Source organism: Rana temporaria, chromosome 8 (assembly GCF_905171775.1).
Source record: "Rana temporaria chromosome 8, aRanTem1.1, whole genome shotgun sequence".
NCBI classification, from domain to species: domain Eukaryota; kingdom Metazoa; phylum Chordata; class Amphibia; order Anura; family Ranidae; genus Rana; species Rana temporaria.
Genome location: NC_053496.1, coordinates 34,784,366 through 34,803,695, shown reverse-complemented (window position 1 = coordinate 34,803,695; position 19,330 = coordinate 34,784,366). Strand labels below are relative to the sequence as shown.

Here is a 19,330-nt window from a genome sequence, read left to right as displayed (position 1 = left end):
ACGTCATTTTTTTCCCACAAATAGAGCTTTCTTTTGGTGCCATTTGATCACCTCTGCGGTTTTTATTTTTTGTGCTATAAACAAAAATAGAGCGACAATTGTGAAAAAAATTCAATATTTTTCACTTTTTGCTATAATAAATATCCCCAAAAATGTATAAGTTTAGGCCGATACGTATTCTTCTACATATTTTTGGTAAAATAAAAAACGCAATAAGTGTTTATTGATTGGTGTGCGCAAAAGTTATAGCGTCTACAAAATAGGGGATAGTTTTATGGCATTTTTATTATTTTTTTTACTAGTAACGGCGGCGGCGATCAGTGATTTTTATCGTGACTGTGACATTATGGCGGACACATCGGACACTTTTGTCACCATTTTGGGACCATTGTCAATTTTTACAGCGAGCAGTGCTATAAAAATGCACGGATTACTGTAAAAATTACACTGGCAGTGAAGGGGTTAACCTGTAGGGGGCGCTGAAGGGGTTAAGTGTGTCCTAGGGAGCGATTCTAACTGTTAGGGGGCATGGCTACGAGTGACACGTCACTAATCGCTGTTCCCGATGACAGGAAACAGACAATCAGTGACATGTCACTAGGAAGAACGGGGAGATGTTGTGTTTACACTGACAGCCCCCCATTCTTCAGCTCCATGACACGATCGCGGGACACCGGCAGACATCGAGTCTGCGTGTCCCGCGGGCACGGTCATAAAGCTCATGACAGGGTCATGAGCTTTATGACAACCACACGGCAGCAAATTAAAGGGGACGTACCTGCACGCCCATTTGCCTGTACGTGCCATTCTGTTGACGTATATGTGTGTGAGCTGGTCCTTAAATGGTGCATGTAACACACAAAATATCACAAAGTATAATATATATAATGGGCCAGATTCTCAAAAGAGATACGACGGTGTATCTCAAGATACACCGTCGTATCTCTGTTTCTGAGCCCGGGTATCTATGCGAATGATTCTTAGAATCATTTACGCATAGATACGGCGTAGATCCGACTGGCGTAAGTCACTTACACCGTCGGATCTTAGATGTAATTCCACGCTGGCCGCTAGATGGCGTTTACGATGATTTCTCATTTGTCTATGCAAATGAGCCTGATACGCCGATTCCCGAACGATTTTGCGTTGCCTCGTCGTCGTTTACGTTGTTTCCGTAAGCGTAAGGTTACCCCTGCTATATGAGGGGTAACCTTACGTCAGTCCGTCGTATGCCATGTTAAGTATGGCGTCGGGTCAGCGTCGTCTTTTTCCGTCGTTTACGTCGTTTTACTAAGTCGTTCGCGAATAGGACTTTACGTCAATGACGCTCATGTCGGCTTCATTGACGTTTTCCGTCGTGAGCTGGAGCATGCGCACTGGGCTATTTTTACGGCCGGCGCATGCGCAGTTCGATCGGCGCGGGGCGCGCTTAATTTAAATACAAGCTGCCCCCTTTGAATTACGCGACCATACGCCGGGCCATTTACACTACACCGCCGCAAATTACAGAGCAAGTGCTTGGAGAATACGGCACTTGCTCCAGTAAGTTGTGGCGGCGTAGTGTAAATGGCTTACACTACGCTACGCCGGAATCTACGAGAATCTGGCCCATTCTGTGTATGTCAGTGTTCATATATATATATATATATATGTATGAACACCGACATACACAGATTTTTCCAGTCCACTGGGAATCATACAATTGATCCTGAATCATGATTGGCTGGGTTTCTGAAAATTCTCCACAGAAGAGATCCACATAAAAATATTTCAGTGAAAATTACACAAATGTGCAGACATCAGTTTTCAGTAATATTTCTGCCACGCTTAAAGGGCATGTATTGTGACCAATCATATATAACAGTGAGGAGCTGTGTGGGGCCAAGAGTTTCGAGTTAAATTAAGTTTAAGAGTTGGGACCAAGAGTTTATCAGAAGACTTCTGTGTCCCCACATCGGGTTCACTGTGGCTTAAAGGAGATGTATAACCAAAACCTTTGCTTTTTTCATTTTGGATAGAGTATGGAAGGGATAAATCAACCGTCAAAAGGTGGGGTTTTCACCTCCCTTGTTCTTCTATCGCCCTGGGTGGTCACCAGGACAGAAAATAGGGAAAGTCTACCGAAAGTGGACATTGATTCTAACCTTCCATTTAATCCAAAATTAAAAATATATTTGATTGAGGTTGGTCTTTACATATTACGGATAAATGCAAGATAGATAGATCTACAGATCCTCAAGATCCACAAATCCATTTAAGTACAGAGGGATCCAATTCCTTGTGTTCCAAAATTAATGAGCTGAAGGCCAGAAGAATTCAAATATTCTGGTTAATGTCAAGCAAAGTTTACAATGATCCAGATTCAAACAATGGCTGTACTTTGGGATCTATAGATTTCAGCAAATCACACTTTATGAAGCACGAAAAACTCACACAGAGTAATGTGTGATTTGGGGAACACAGAAGGTGGAGAGAAGATGGAAACATAAAGATCAATGTAGTAAGTAGAAGACATATTGCTTGTTTCATGAGTTGTATCACAGTCCACATACACAAGGGGATATTTCAGAAAAATATCTCACTATAAAAAAATTACACAACAGGCAACGAATACACAATACGGCCAAAAGTTTGTTGACACCCGACCATCAGACCTTTCTATAAGCCAAAAGTATGTGGGTCCCCCCAATAAATGATTGAGATCAGATGTTTGAAGAAGACTATTATTACTACAATGAAGAAGACCATTAATACTACAATAAAGAAGACCATTATTACTACAATGAAGAAGACCATTAATACTACAATAAAGAAGACCATTATTACTACAATGAAGAAGACTATTAATACTACAATGAAGAAGACTATTATTACTACAATGACGAAGACTATTTTTACTACAATGAAGAAGACCATTATTACTACAATAAAGAAGACCATTATTACTACAATGAAGAAGACCATTATTACTACAATGACGAAGACTATTTTTACTACAATGAAGAAGACCATTATTACTACAATGAAGAAGACTATTAATACTACAATGAAGAAGACCATTAATACTACAATGAAGAAGACTATTAATACTACAATGAAGAAGACTATTAATGCTACAATGAAGAAGACCATTAATACTACAATGAAGAAGACTATTATTACTACAATGAAGAAGATTATTAATGCTACAATGAAGAAGACCATTAATACTACAATGAAGAAGAACATTATTACTACAATGAAGAAGACCATTAATGCTACAATGAAGAAGACCATAAATACTACCATGAAGAAGACCATTATTACTACAATGAAGAAGACCATTAATACTACAATGAAGACTATTAATACTACAATGAAGAAGACCATTAATACTACAATGAAGAAGACCATTAATGCTACAATGAAGAAGACTATTAATGCTACAATGAAGAAGACCATTAATACTACAATAAAGAAGACTATTTTTACTACAATGAAGAAGACTATTATTACTACAATGAAGAAGACCATTAATACTACAATAAAGAAGACTATTAATACTACAATGAAAAAGACCATTAATACTACAATGAAGAAGACTATTATTACTACAATGAAGAAGACTATTATTACTACAATGAAGAAGACTATTAATACTACCATGAAGAAGACTATTATTAATACAATGAAGAAGACCATTAATACTACAATGAAGAAGACTATTAATACTACAATGAAAAAGACCATTAATACTACAATGAAGAAGACTATTATTACTACAATGAAGAAGACTATTAATACTACAATGAAGAAGACCATTAATACTACAATGAAGAAGACTCTTTTTACTACAATGAAGAAAACCATTAATACTACAATGAAGAAGACTATTAATACTACAATGAAGAAGACTATTAATGCTACAATGAAGAAGACCATTAAAACTACAATGAGGAAGACTATTATTACTACAATGAAGAAGATTATTAATTCTACAATGAAGAAGACCATTAATACTACAATGAAGAAGACTATTATTACTACAATGAAGAAGACTATTAATGCTACAATGAAGAAGACCATTAATACTACCATGAAGAAGACTATTATTACTACAATGAAGAAGACCATTAATACTACAATGAAGAAGACCATTAATACTACAATGAAGAAGACCATTAATACTACAATGAAGAAGACTATTATTACTACAATGAAGAAGACTATTAATGCTACAATGAAGAAGACCATTAATACTACAATGAAGAAGACTATTAATACTTCAATGAAGAAGACTATTAATACTACAGCATACAAAGACTATTTAGACATCAATGCTCTTCCAACCTTGTGGTAGAAGTTTGGTGAAGACCCTTTTCTGTTCTAACATGACTACGTCCCTGTGCAAAAGCCATCTCCAAAAAGACTTGGTTTGACCAGATTGGTGTGGAGGAACTGGGGTGGCCTGCACAGAACCCTGACCTCAACTCTACTGAACACCTTTGTGATAAGCTGGAATGGTAATTGTGAGCAGACATCCAACATCAGTACCTGACTCTACAAACTGGCACAAATTCCCACAGACACACTCTGTGAAGAGTGGAGGATGTTATAGCTGCAGAAGGAGGAACCAACTTCATATTAATGGCCATTTTTTTAATTGGATTGTCAACAAGCTCATGTACAGTAGCTGTAATGGTCAGATGTCTACAAACCTTTAGCCGTACAATGCAAATGTTGACTTTCAGCTATAATCTGATCACTGTAGATCTGTTTTTCAATCTGACCAATGTATTCTCTTGGGAATGGAATGGGTTAGCCCACAAAAATGATATCACAGTTATGGAAGCATCTAGTAGTGGTTTCCCATATCTCAGAGGCTTCATCCCTGAGATCTATGCATCTGTGTTCTCAGCTACACCCAACTGCTATAAGAGACTACATTTTTTCACACATTTTACACTATATACAGTTGGAGGAGTGAGACTCCTAGTAAACTTGAGGAGAGTAGGAGATTTCAGGGAGTCTCTTAGGAGTCTTAGGAGTCTCCAAGATGTATCATGGGTAAAGCAATCCATCAGATTCCATCAAATGACTGAAAAACATACAGTCTGATTTTTCCATATAATTTTGTCTATATGTAGTAGTAAGTATGTCAGTTTTGAAAAATATTCCCCATTATGTATGTATGTGTCTTATGGAGGAGATACCAACTCAGAAGACGCGCTATGTGCTTAGCTAGCAATCCCACATCTCATATCAATCAACATCAAGGGTGTAACTTAGCCATAGCAAATGGGGCCCAGAGTTGTCTGCTTGTACAGAGAATTATGCAGGAAGCAATAGCACATGACAAGTACATTTTGATACAGGTAATCCATGTATATACAGAATTTTGGAACTCTCGATACACTTGATATGCAAGCAGTAAGTATTCTGTATTGGTAGAAGATTTAGAGATCAGAGAGGCAATAGTTTTGCTGTGGGGTACCATTACACATAGTTACAACTCTGATCAACATTAAGAGATAGAAAAGACTTTAGTGTTGTCAATCCCAGCTAATGAACACCATAGAGGATAATATGATGCCAGAACAAACAGCCTCACCAAACCGGATCTTCAAAATTACAGCCAGCATACTCCTGAAAACCTCTGCAGATGTGTTTTCCGCTCTGCCAATCCTCCTGGGCCTACCGGTTCATTGGAAAAGAGCCACGTTGTGAACAGTTTGGTCTGCCTACCTATGGCGGCGACTGAGGGTGGGCCTGGCCAGTAGTCGGTCTCAATCTTTGGGACTTCATTGGGCGCTGGAGCGTAGGCAGCCGGAAACTTGGAGGATTTGATGATATCGTCTGAGCTGTTGGCGAAGGCTGCCATGGCAGCTGCATCTGGATGGGATCAGGGAGGAATTTGTATGGCTCAGTGGGGAGAATGTGCCAAGGCAGGAATGCCAACCTGTTGCATCATGTGATTAAGAGCGCCGTGCACCAGGACAGTGTGATCTCATCCCTCTGCAACCAGCTGATTACTACACTAATCTTAACAGTCCAGTTCTGACAACTCCCTCCCAAGAGGCCACAATCCTAAAACCCACAGCTGACCAGTCTATAGGACGAGTCTACGTAAAAATCTAGAATATATATTTATCTTAAATTGTCTCCATTGAACTGGACTTAGTAAAACTAAAGGGTTTAACATTTTTTTAAGCATTATTTAATGAGTGTGATGCAATTTTTTTTACACTTTTTAAAACATTTGGTCAAAAAATTATTCTGTCAAAGTCATCTCTTTTCATAGAATGGGCCTTCCATTTCCTCCTGATCCTACAAGTTCCACCTCTCTGGTCTTCCTCTGTCCAACGTCTCTTAATTTCATTTCACACAGTCATTTCAAAACACCAACCAAACAACTAGGCACACAACCACACACTGCCATTATGCTCCCAGTTGCGGGGCGTTATTCGAGCGTTTCTCAGTCGCTTTGGCGTTAAAAAAAGCCTGTAAAGCGCCCGAAAGAAGCCTCATCTGCAATCCCAATGTGCAATCCCAAGAGTGCTTTCAGAGCCCTTTCACACTGCCAGCGCCCGAAAAACGCTGATAAAGACCCCTTTCACACTGGGGCATTTTTCAGGCGCTTTGGCGTTAAAAAAAGCTCCCTCAACGGGAAGGGGGCTCTAGGAGCGGTGTATTCAACGCTCCTAAAGCGCTGCAAAGAAGCTGTTTGCAGGACTTTTTTTGACGCCCTGCCAGCGCAGCGCCTCAGTGTGAAAGCACTCGGGCTTTCACATTGGGATTGCAGATGCAGCTTCTTTCAGGCGCTTTACAGGTGCTTTTTTTTAATGCTAAAGCGCCTGAAAAAAAGCCCCAGTGTGAAAGGGGTCTTAATAGTAGACTTTAAATAAATTTTACCCCCCTTCCTATCCTCCCTAAAGTCTTTCAGTTCACATAGGATCCCATCCTGTTTCATGCACACATTTTTAAACTTAAAAAAAAAAAAAAAAATGTAGGCCAGGTTTTCCATGACCCTACTTCATCGATGGAGCCAATGCATTAATTGGAGACATGGGCGATCGTGCAGAAAATGTGCACATTCCTCGCCGTGTGATCCTGGAACGATGCAATTCTAGCAAATATTTGTCTCCGGCCCCGAAAGCTGCTTCTGATTTTCAGCAAAACCTTTTCCTTCCTTGCAATAAGCTTCACCCAGAAGAGGCAAATAGACTTAATCCAAGAATTCCATTCAACAGCTTAGAAACTGCTTCTACTTTCTCGGGTTAATTATTTTCAGATTATGAGTTTATAAAAGTTTAATCACAAAAAATGGCGTAGTGATAGGCAGGTCAGGGAAACAAACCCTGAAGGTTTTCAACAATTTTGGAGACATAAACCCGTATGGCCTCTTTTAGGAGGACCAGTCTGGACAGGGATATGGGATCTGACATGGCAGATCGATGGAAGCAAGTTTGGGGGGGTTGTTGTCCTCATCTAGGCTTTAGAGCTGGTAACAGTATTCAAAACATTAAAAGTGTGGATATATGGGGCTAGGGAATGTACAGACACTAAGGCCCCGTACTCACGACCAAACATGTCTGCTGAAACTGGTCCGCGGACCAGTTTCAGCAGACATGTTTGGCCGTGTGTAGGCCCAAGCGGACCATTTTCGGGCGGATCAGACAGGTTTCCAGCGGACAACTGTTTCCTGGACTTGCTTTAAAACAGTCCGCTGGAAACCTGTCCCCCCGACATGAACGGTCGTCTGTACAGACCTACCGTACATGTCCGGCCGCCCGCCATCCCTCGCATGCGTCGAATGACTTCGACGCATGCGTGGAAGCATTTAAAAGGCAGGCCCGCCCACGTCGCCGCGTCATTGTCGCGGCGACACTGCGTCATCGACGCGGCGACACCGCGGACACGCCCCGCGTATTGTTTACGCGCAGAATTCTGTTCGATGGTGTGTACAGCCATCGAACAGAAGTCCCCGGGCAGACATGTCCGATGAAAACGGTCCGCGGACCGGTTTCATCGGACATGTCTGCTCGTGAGTACAAGGCCTAATATGCACAAAAATGTTTAGCAAACATACTGTCACTAAATGGGACTAACTAACACCCTTTGATCTAAATTTATTCCAAGAAATCTAATAAAAAAAATAATTAAAAAACAAAATATTTGATCCCCAAGCAAAACATGACTTGGTACTTGGTGGAGAAACCCTTGTTGGAAAGCACATAGGTAAGACGTTTCTTGTAGTTGGTTACACAATTTGCACACATCTTAGGAGGGATTTTGGTCCACTCTTCTTTACAGATCTGCTCCAAATCCTTAAGGTTTCTTGGCTGTCACTTGGCAACTCAAAGTTTCAGCTCCCTCCATACATTTTCTATAGGATTAAGGTCTGGAGACTGGCTAGGCCACTCCATGACCTTAATGTGCTTCTTCTTGAGCCACTCCTTTGTGGCCTTGGCGGTATGTTTTGGGTCATTGTCATGCTGAAAGACCCATCCTCAACCAATCTTCAGTGTTCTGGCTGAGGGAAGAAGGTTCTCATTCAAGATTTTACAATACATGGACCTGTCCATTGGCCCCTCAATGCGGCAAAGTTGACCTGTATCTTTAGCAGAGAAAGAGCCCTAAAGCATAATGTTTTCACCTCCATGCTTGACTGTAGGGATGGTGGGCCAGATTCACAGAACAGATACGACGGCGTATCTCCTGATACACCGTTGTATCTCTTGTTCTATCTATGCGGCTGATTCATAGAATCAGTTCCGCATAGATAGCCCTAAGATCCGACAGGTGTAATTGACTTACACCGTCGGATCTTAGGATGCAGTACCTTGGCCGCCGCTGGGTGGAGTTTGCGTCATATTCCAGCGTCGGGTATGCAAATTAGCAGTTACGGCGATCCACAAAGGTTTTTCCCGTCGTTACGTCGGCGCAAGTCTTAGTTTCCCGTCGCAAAATTAGGGCTGCTATTAACATGGTGTAAAATTACTCCACCATGTTAAAGTATGCCCGTCGTTCCCGCGTCGCTTTTGAATTTTTTTTGTTCTCGGCGTAAGTACGTTACCAACGTCGCGATTCACAAACACTTCACGCCGCCGTAATTTTGCGCAAAGCACATTGGATAAAATTGCGAACGGAGCATGCGCAGTACGTCCAGCGCGGGAGTGCGCCTAATTTAAATGGTACCCGCCCCATTTGAATTGGGCGGGCTTGCGCTGGACGTGTTTACGATACACCGCCGCAATTTTACAGGTAAGTGCTTTGTTGTGGATCGGGCACTAACTCTGAAAACTTGCGGCGGTGTAACGTAAACGGGTTACTTTACACGGCCGCAATTCTTTGTGAATCTGGCCCGGTGTTCTTAGGGTCGTAGTCAGCATTTTTCTTCCTCCAAACACGGTGAGTCGAAATTAATGTTGTATAGATTAATTTTGGTCTCATATTGCCACATAACTTTCTCCCAATCCTTCTCTAAATCATTTAGATGTTCATTGGCAAACTTCAGACGGGCCTGTACATGTTCCTTCTTAAGGATGGGGACCTTGCGGGCACTGCAGGATTTCAATCCATGGCGGCGTATTGTGTTACAAATAGTTTGTTTGATTTTGGTGACTGTGGTCCCAACTGCCTTGAGATCATTCACAAGCCCCTCCCGTGTAGTTCTGTACTGATCCCTCACTTTTCTCATGATCATCCTCACCCCATGAGGTGAAATCTTGCATGGAGCCAGAGACCGAGGACGATTGATGGTCATTTTGTATTCCTTGCATTTGCGAATAATCGCTACAAAAGTTTTCTCCTTCTCACCAAGCTTCTTGTTGATGGTCTTGTAGCCCATTCCAGCCTTGTGCAGGTCTACAGTCTTGTCCTTGACATCTTTTGACAGCTTCTTGGTCTTGCCCATGATGATGGGAATGGAAGAAAGATTCTGTGGGCAGGTGTCTTATACACATAACAAGTTGTCGTTAGGAGCACCTTCTTAAAGCGGGGGTTCACCCTTTTTTTCTACCATGCCATCCAGCATAGTAGCGCGAGCTACAGTATGCCTTTATTTTATTTTTTTGCGCCGTACTCAGTTTAATCCCGTAGTTAAGTTTCAGACTCCCCGCGGGGAGTAGGCGTTCCTATGCAGAGGGGAACATGATTGACGGCCGGCTATGGCGCGTCACGCTTCCCGAAAATAGCCGAAATAGGACTTTGCTCTTCACGGCGCTATACGGGATTAAACTGTGAGTACAGCGCAAAAAATAAAAATAAAGGCATACTGTAGCTCACGCTAGTATGCTGGATTTCATGGTAGAAACTTGTTTTTTTAGGGTGAACCACCGCTTTAAATTTACAGGACTAATCTGTGTACCACATGAGCACCTACTGTAGCCAGTCTCTGAGAGACAGAATTATTGTTGGTTGGTAGGGGATCAAAAACGTATTTTACTCACTGAACTGCAATTCAAATTTATAACATTTGTATTGTTTGTTTTTTTCTGGATTTTTGGTTGATATTCTGTCTCTATTATTTAAAATACACCTATTATAACAAATATAGACTATGCATGTCTTTGTAAGTGGGCAAACTTACAAAATCTGAAGGGGATCAAAAATCTTTTTTCCTCACTGCACACACACACAAAACAGACTTTTTTTTCTTCAGTAACTATTTTTTCATCTTCATACGTTCTGTAAACATCTGGCCACAATCCCTGTCTCTGAAATTTTACGCAATCCTAATATTTCCTAACAATCCTAGTTGAAGCTCGAGATTCCTAAACCCAGAAATTAGAAGCAGTTCTATTCTGGATTTAGTTCATCCCTTGATGCCTTATTTTCTTAAAGGGATAAGCCAGTCCCTCAAGATTTGTGTAGCGTTTTATGTTGAAACATAAATATGTCACAGTGCAGTCCCACAGAGGTGACAGCAGGGAAGACACAAGGTCACCTCTCTATCCTGTCCCTGACACCACCTGACTCTACCTAAGTGACCCCACTAAGGAGAGGATCCCACCTGTTCCTGGTGCACAGTAACCCACAAAGCCTACAGTACCAAGACAGATCCAAGAGAGGCTCATGCACAAATCAGAACCACCCAGAAAGTTAGAGGATTATAAAGGATTAGCGGCAGAGGAGAAGGAGGGAGGATCAGGCAGGAGCCCTAAAGAGCTGACCATGTGCTGGGGATACAGCTACTAATGGTAACATCCTTCCCCTGTGTCTTCTAAACTAATGATGCTGACAGATGCTGTATCTTCTATAGGTGTGTATGTGTGCATGTGTGAGTGCATGAGTAATGACAGGAAGGGAGAAAGGAAAAGTTAAAGAAATAATACATACATAAAGAAAGAAGGGAAAGCAAGGGAATGCAAAATAAAGGATAGGAAGGGAAAGGAGAAGAAAGAAAATTAAGGGATGGGTCTAGAAAAGAAATAAAAGGAGAAGAAAAAGGAAGCAAACAAAGAAAGGTAAAATGGAATAAATGAAAATGAAAGAAAGGATAATAAATGAAGGGATGTGAGAGGTTAGGAGAGAGTAAAGGAAATGAAGGCCAAGCACATGATAGGAAGGTAGCGTAGCAGAAGATATGGGAGAGGAGAGGAAATGAAATGAATGAAAAAAAAGCAAAGGAAAAATGGAAAGAAAAAAAAGGGGGGAAAGGAAGAGAAAGGAAAGAACAAGTAAGGAAAGAAAGGGAAAGGCAAGGAAAGGAAAGTAAGAGCTAGTTTACACTTGCTTCAAAACAGGGCTTCGGACATGCTTTGTTAAAGCTCTCTCTCAATGCCAGTCAAAGCCCAGTCACTAAATAAAATGGTTCGCTTACAGTAGGGTTAACACCTTGCTTTTGCTTCAAAAATTATACCCCACGTCGCTTTATTGGTGCTTCAAAGCATCTTCAAAGCCCCATAGAAGTCTAGGACAAAGCTTGCTTGAAGCACCACCGAAGCAGCATCAAACTATCATCGAAGCACCACTGAATCATCATCGAAGCACCCCCGAAGCATCAAAAACACTTAAAAAAGGCATGTTAAAGCAGTAGGCGCTTTAATGTGTGTTGAAGCTGAAGCAAGTGTAAATGGGCCCTAGGGGTTCGACAAATAAAGGAAAAGGAAAGAAAAGGAAGGAAAAGGAGAGGAGGAGAAGGGAAATGAAAGGAATTAGAAAGGGAAAGGAAATTAGGAAAAAGGAAAGTGAAGGGAAAGAAAGAAAGAAAGAAAGAAAGAAAGAAAGAAAGAAAGAAAGAAAGAAAGAAAGAAAGAAAGGGAAAGAAAGAAAGAAAGAAAGAAAGAAAGAAAGAAAGAAAGAAAGGGAAAGAAAGGTAAAGAAAGAAAGGGAAAGAAAGGTAAAGAAAGAAAGGGAAAGAAAGGTAAAGAAAGAAAGAAAGAAAGAAAGAAAGAAAGAAAGAAAGAAAGAAAGAAAAACAAGGTAATGAAAAAAAGAAAGATATGAGAAAAAAAAAAAAAAAGGGTAGGAAAAGGAGAGAAATTGAATAGGAGGGTAATGGACGGAAAAAAGGAAAAGGAATCGAAAGCAAATGAAAAAAAAAATCTAAGGAAAGAAAGGGAACTTTAAAAATGTAAAGTGAAAATAAAGAAAAAAGGAGAACAAAGGAAAAAGAGAAAAAGGAAAGGGAAATAAAAAAAGGAAGAAAACAAGAAAAGGAAGTTGGAAGGAAAAGAACAGAAAGGGGAGGCAAAGTAAAGTTGGAAGGAAGAAAATGGAAAGAAAAGTAAAGGAGGGGAGAATGGAAATGAAAGGAAGGGAAAATAAAAGTAAAGTAAAGGGAAGGGAAGGAAAGAAAAGAAAAGAAAAGAAAAGGAAAGGCTAGGTAACGCAAGAAAGATACAGGAAAAATGGTAAGGAAAATGAGAGCAATGAAATAAAAAGGGAAGGAAAGGAAAAAAGAATAGAAAGCAAATGAAAGAATCAAAGGAAAGAAAGGAGAATTAAAAAAAGGAAAAGTGAAAATAAAGAAAAAAGGAGAGGAAAGGAAAAAAAATGGAAAGGGAAATAAAAGCAAGAAAACAAGAAAAGGAAGTTGTAAGGAAAAGAAAAAAAGAGAAGCAAAGTAAAGTTGAACGGAAGAAAACGGAAAGGGGCTGAAGGGAAAGGATTGCAAGGGAGGGAAGAAAAAAAACAATGTAAGGGAAAGGAAGAGAAACAAAAGAAGTTGCAATGAACGAAGAGAAAGATAGGAAAGGGAAGACAAGAAAAAGAAAGTTGTAAGGGAAGAAGTAGTAAGGAAGAAATGAAGTGGAAAGAACAGGAAACCTGAAGGTTGGACAAATAAACGTTTTTAGTGCACATTAATCTTTATGTGGCTCTGGTGCTCTCTGGTGGTGATTTGTGATTTTACACACAATACAGGAGCCTGAAGCCCCATCTCAGAAAAGAGTGATGGAGAGGTCGAGGCGCATTGTACATGATATAAAAGTGTATTGGATACATACACAGAAGTTTGCCTAGTGTGTGCAGAGAACACATTTCTATTCTATTTCATTTTCTGTGTGATCCTTCTACTCTCCATCCATCTCTTTCTCTTCCCTGATTTTTTCTTTTTGTAACAATGAAGAGACGAGGATTCCCAGGGACATGCTAAGGTATCCTGAATTTTATAGAGGCGTTAAAGAGTGGGAGTGCAGGAAATGAGAAGAACAGACTAAGCCAAGTGCCCAGAAGCGCTTTGTGGGATTGAGGAAGCCAAGTACTTACTGAGAAAATACGATGAGGCCGCAGGGCACATATCATGTTAGGAGGGTGACACACACAACACACCATAAAACAAAATAAAACAAGACAATGTTACAGAGATATGAGATGGGATGGTAGAGATTCATACTTTTACAGATAATTGGAGCTGTAGGGGACATTGATCAGTCTGTACGCATCCAGCGAGAAATCAGAAAGCGCATTGGGGGAATTTCTTGCTAAACCAAACTCTTTCTAGGGCTGCCCATACATTATACAATTTTCTTATTCCATTTCCTTTAGATTCACATTCAACTATGTAGTGCATGAGCCTGCCTGATTGCATACAAGCAGGGACCGACTGACCATTGGGGCTCTCGGGCACTGATGAGGGCCCCATGCCACTAGGGGGCCCCATCAGGGTTGCCAGGCTCAACAAAACCAGGAAAAGTATGTAAAAATCTGTGTTTTTTTTATACATCTGTCCCTGAAACTGACATGCTTTTGATGTGAAAATCTAGAGATTTTAACTGCCCTGCCTCCTGGCATGGTGGTCATCTGTAAGCCCGGGGGCCCCATAGTCTTCTATTGCCTGGGGGCACCATGAGTTCTCAGTCCGCCCCTGCATACAAGTTAAAAGTGTTCAGGTTTGACCTCATATTATATGGTTATTGGTAAAGCAAAATTGTAGAAGAACATTGTATAATGTATGGCCAGCCTAGGCTTAAGAGACCCAACCATCATCGATTAGTAGGATTTCCAACCAGCCTCCAATCAGCAACTGAAACTAGCGCCAATCACAATGAAATGACTGCCGTTGTTTTGGTTACCACTGCAACGTTTTGGGGATATTGGGGGTTAAATGTTACCCACTGAGTGCCAACAGCAGTCTCACACCCAAATGTGGGTATATTTTGGTTAAAGACATTTTACCTTTATATAAAAAATAAATATTATAGACGTTTATACATTATTATATTGTGGCAGCAGGCAGGTTAAATTCCCTGGTTGCATCCAGGATGCAATATCTATATGTCCTAGGTTCAGGCTTTATGCCAGTTTATACCTCTAGGGGGAGTGCTGGGAGGACCTAATGAGCCCACCTAATTCAGCTGGGCTCATCAAGTCCTCCCAGCACTCCCCCTAGAGGTACAAACTGGCATAAAGCCTGAACCTAGGACATACCGTATTTATCGGGGTATTGCGCGCTCCGGCGTATAGCACGCACCCCTAAAGTGGACCCGACATTTCTGTAAAAAAACATTTTAGTACTTAGTTTTGGTGTCTTGCGCGGCGTCCATCAGCGGCCTCGTCGTGTCCGGCATCCGCCTGCGGCTTCGGGTGTCCTCTTCGTCGGGTCCGGCGTCCTTCTGCGGCGTCCTCCCCGCTCGATCCCCGCCGAGTTTGAATACTGCGCCGGCATATACCGAGCGCAGTACACTCGTGTATCGTCGGGCAGGCTCGGCTACTCTCGTGCTCACGTCCTTTACGTCCAGGACGTGAGCGCGAGAGGAGCCGAGCCTGCCCGACTATATACGAGTGTACTGCGCTCGGTATATGCCGGCGCAGTGTTCAAACTCGGCGCGGGTATTGGCGTATATCGCGCACCCACGATTTTGCCCTGATTTTCAGGGCAAAAAAGTGCGCGGTATACGCCGATAAATACGGTATATATATTTTATCCTGGATGCAACCAGGGAATTTAACCTGCCTGCTGCCACAATATATTTTATTTTACTGCATCTCCATGATAATGACAAGTGGGAGTTTAGGGTGATGTGACACAGAAGTAAGTATTGAGGATCTACGTTTGATTAAATAAAAGACATCCATTTTTAGGAAGCAAAATATTGGTTGCTCTAAGCCACGCAGTGTCGGTGGGACCACTGAGAAGATGGACATGCATAGGCCAGGCCATTAATGCACAGCAAAACAGGCAGAGACGACTATCTGCAATCCAGGGAAAACGTTACCTTGCTGTTTGTAGATGGGGGGCTTCCGGTACATGTTCACGCCTTGGTCTGCGGAAAGAAAGAGAGAATCTGTTAGCCAGCATCGGAAACTCCAAGAGACGACAGGCTCACAGAGAAAATAAAACACCGGCTTTGAAAGTCAGAGAAATAATGAGAAAGTCGTTTTGCCACACTACACATAAAACAAACAGATGCCAAAAAAAAAAAAAACCCCGAAGAGACACCATCATATATTATTGGCAAAAAAGACACAAGACAGATGGAGACACAGCGGTGGAGACACGAAGCATGGAAGAACGGAACAGAAATGGATATGTTTTGAGAAACATTTGTTAAGAGACAACTTGCAACTATTTCAAGAGACAACTGGAGCCGCAGGCAAAATACCATCCAGCTGGGTGGATGAAGCGTTTTAATGGACTCATGAAAAAACTATTTTCTCCCCATTTATTTATTTTTAGGTCATTTAATTTATTAATATTAAAGTCTTATAAGTTCTATAAACACCTAGGGCCAGATTCACATAGAATTGCCCAGGCGCAGCGTATCAGAGATACGCTACGCCGCCGTACCTTACCTGGCTCTAAGTCGAATCCAGGAAGATTTTGCGCCGTAAGTTACGGCGGCGTAGTGTATTTCTCGGCGCGTATTTCAAATTGTTCGGGTAGGGGGCGTGATTCATTTAAATGAAGCGCGTCCCCGCGCCGATTGAACTGCGCATGCTCCGTTTTGAAATTTCCCGCCGTGCTTTGCGCGAAATGACGTCGCACCGACGTAATTTTTTGAACTTCGACGTGAGTTACGTCCTTTCCTATTCACGGGCGACTTACGCAAAAAAAAAAAAAAATTAATTTGACGCGGGAACGACGGCCATACTTTAACATGGCAAGTCTATCTATACGCCACATAATAGCAGCTTTAACTATACGCAGGGAAAAGCCGACTAGCGACGGCGTAAGAGAATGCGACGGCCGCGTGTACCTTCGTGGATCACCGGAAAAAGCTACTTTGCATACCCGACGCGGAAAACTACGCGAACTCCACCCAGCGGGCGCCGAAGTATTGCACCTACGATCTGAAGGCGTACGAAGCCGTACGCCTGCCGGATCGAAGCCAGAAGCCGTCGTATCTTGGTTTGAGGATTCAAACTAAAGATACGACGCGGCAAATTTGAAAGTACGCCGGCGTATAAGCAGATACGCCGGCGTACTTGTACTGTGAATCTGGCCCCTAGGGGTTGATTTACTAAAACTGGAGTGCAAAATCGATTGCAGCTCCGCATGGTAGCCAATCAGCTTCTACCTTCAGATTGTTCAATTAAGCGTTGACAATAAAATGGAACAGTGGCAGCTGGTGTTTTTTTTTTTTTGGGGGGGGCAAACAACCCCCCCTCCCCCCCCCCCCCCGGGCAGCCGGCGGCACCCCCCATCTAGGTTGTGGGCAGCAGCTTCTATCACGTCTCCTCCTCCTCTGCATCACGGCGTCCAATAGGATTCTGTCCTTTCAGCCAATCGGGTGATGGGTCTCAGGACCCGCTTCCTGCTTGACAGGGAGGAGGATCAGTATGACCATAGCGAATATTAATTCGCTATGGTCATACAACTGGGTGGGCTCGGAGCGCAGTGCTCTGCGCCCGAGCCCACTCTTTCTTAAAGCCTATTAGAGCCGCTGGTTCTAATCACATGCTTAAACCCCCCCCCCCTCCCCATTGGAATCCATGCATCCGGCGACATGTAGATTAGGAGGCTGGACGCATGGATGGGGGAACTGGAAGCTGATTGGTTTCTATCAGAGCTGCACCAGATTTTGCACTCTCCAGTTTTAACAAATCAACCCCTTAAAGCGGAGTTCCACCCAAAAGTGGAACTTCCGCTTTAAGTACTCCTCGCCCCCTTACATGCCACATTTGGCATGTAATTTTTTTTAGGGGGGGGGGGGAGGGGGTGGTTACTTTTGGGTGGTTACTTCCTCCCACGGCCACCTAGGCGACTCCTCCTCGCCTCCTAGGCGGTCCCATCCCTCTCTGCAATCTTCTGGGACAAGTGACAGGTCCCAGAAGATTGCCTGTCCACTGGGAACATGCAGCGCAACTGGGCGTGAAGCCGAAAGCTGTCAAGGCCGTGCCCACAATGGGTATGACGGTACCTGCGGAGAGGAGGGGGAGAGGAGCGACACTCCTGGCGGCTGCATCGCTGAACTGTGGGACAGGTAAGTGTGTTTATTAAAAGTCAGCAGCTAAACGTTTTGTAGCGGGTGACTTTTAATAGACAAAAAAAGCCTGGAACTCCGCTTTAAGCTTGCCATACACTATACATTTTTCTTCAGATTTACCCTGAACTATGTAGTGCAAGGGCCTGCCTGATTGCATACAAATTGAAAGTGTTTAGGTGTGACCTCATATTATATGGTTTTAATAAATCTAAAGGAAAATTTTACAAGAACATTGTATAATGTATGGCCAGTCTAATGCCGCGTACACACGATCATTTTTCGGCATGAAAAAAACGTTGTTTTTAAAAAATGTCATTTAAAATGATGGTGTGTGGGCTTCACATGATTTTTCGGGTTCTGAAAAACGACATTTTTTTTTCCGAACATGCTGCATTTTTTAAAGACGTTTTAAAAGATGTCGTTTTTCGGGTTGTAAAAAATGATCATGTGTGGGCTAAAACGACGTTAAAAACCCGCGCATGCTCAGAAGCAAGTTATGAGACGGGAGCGCTCGTTCTGGTAAAACTACCGTTCATAATGGAGTAAGAACATTCATCACGCTGTAACAGACAGAAAAGCGCAAATCGTCTTTTACTAACACGGAATCAGCTAAAGCAGCCCCAAGGGTGGCGTCATCCGCATGAAACTTCCCCTTTATAGTGCCGCCGTACGTGTTGTACGTCACCGCGCTTTGCTAGAGCATTTTTTAAAGACGATGGTATGTGGGCAACGTCGTTTTAATGATGAAGTTGGAAAAACGTCGTTTTTTTTCATGCCGAAAAATGATCGTGTGTACACGGCATTAGACTTTTTAGGGCTGTGCATTTTTGGGTATCCTTTTCCAGATGTGCACAATGCAAAATGTAGATGTAAAACAAAATCTGAGCTACAGCTATGAAAAAAATGAACTGAACCGCCAACGCTGTAGTATCAGTTTGTTAAATCGGCATTACACCCAAAACCAAAAATGTGATATACTGCAGCTTACTGATCATTAGATGTGGTGGCTGCATTCATTTTCTTTTTTTAGGCTTTTTTCCCTTTGTGTTCACCTGGGGGTCTGGCCAGTAACACACCTCCTGTATTAGAATGCCCCCACTCTGGAAAAATGGCACCTGTGGACAGCAGCATTGTCAGTCTGGGGGGGGGGGGGATAGAGGAGTGTTAGATGTAAATAACAGGGTGTCCCCGAACCTCCCACTAGGGGAGACACGGGCATATGTTTGTTTTTTTTAGCATGCCCAGCAAAATAGTACACAAAAAAGCAATGTGCTTAAAAACAACAATATTTATTATACACGGGTTAATTCAGAGTTTACAGTCTAAAAACGTGAAAAAATGCTGCCAAATTTGTTATACAATCAACAGAGCCAAAATGGTGGGATTGACGTGTTTCGCCCAAATTGAGCTTCTTCGGGACCCACTTGGTGTTCACAATATATTAACCCGAAAAAGCAGAGGGAGCGGAAGGTTGATGG

General features: G+C 42.3%; 1 protein-coding gene across 22 annotated transcripts in view; it reads right to left on the bottom strand.

Annotated features, from left to right (window-relative positions):
- ABLIM1 (actin binding LIM protein 1) overlaps positions 1-19,330 on the bottom strand; it is a 297,962-nt gene that overhangs the window by 30,389 nt on the left and 248,243 nt on the right. For 11 of the 22 annotated variants that reach the window (XM_040361538.1, XM_040361543.1, XM_040361546.1 and 8 more), the window contains 2 exons: positions 15,642-15,689; positions 5,725-5,871 (listed from right to left, as the gene is read on the bottom strand). In XM_040361538.1, coding sequence (XP_040217472.1) covers positions 5,725-5,871; positions 15,642-15,689 — 195 coding nt within the window. The remainder of the gene's footprint in view (positions 1-5,724; positions 5,872-15,641; positions 15,690-19,330) is intronic. The other 11 variants (XM_040361545.1, XM_040361549.1, XM_040361556.1 and 8 more) reach the window with 2 other exon arrangements.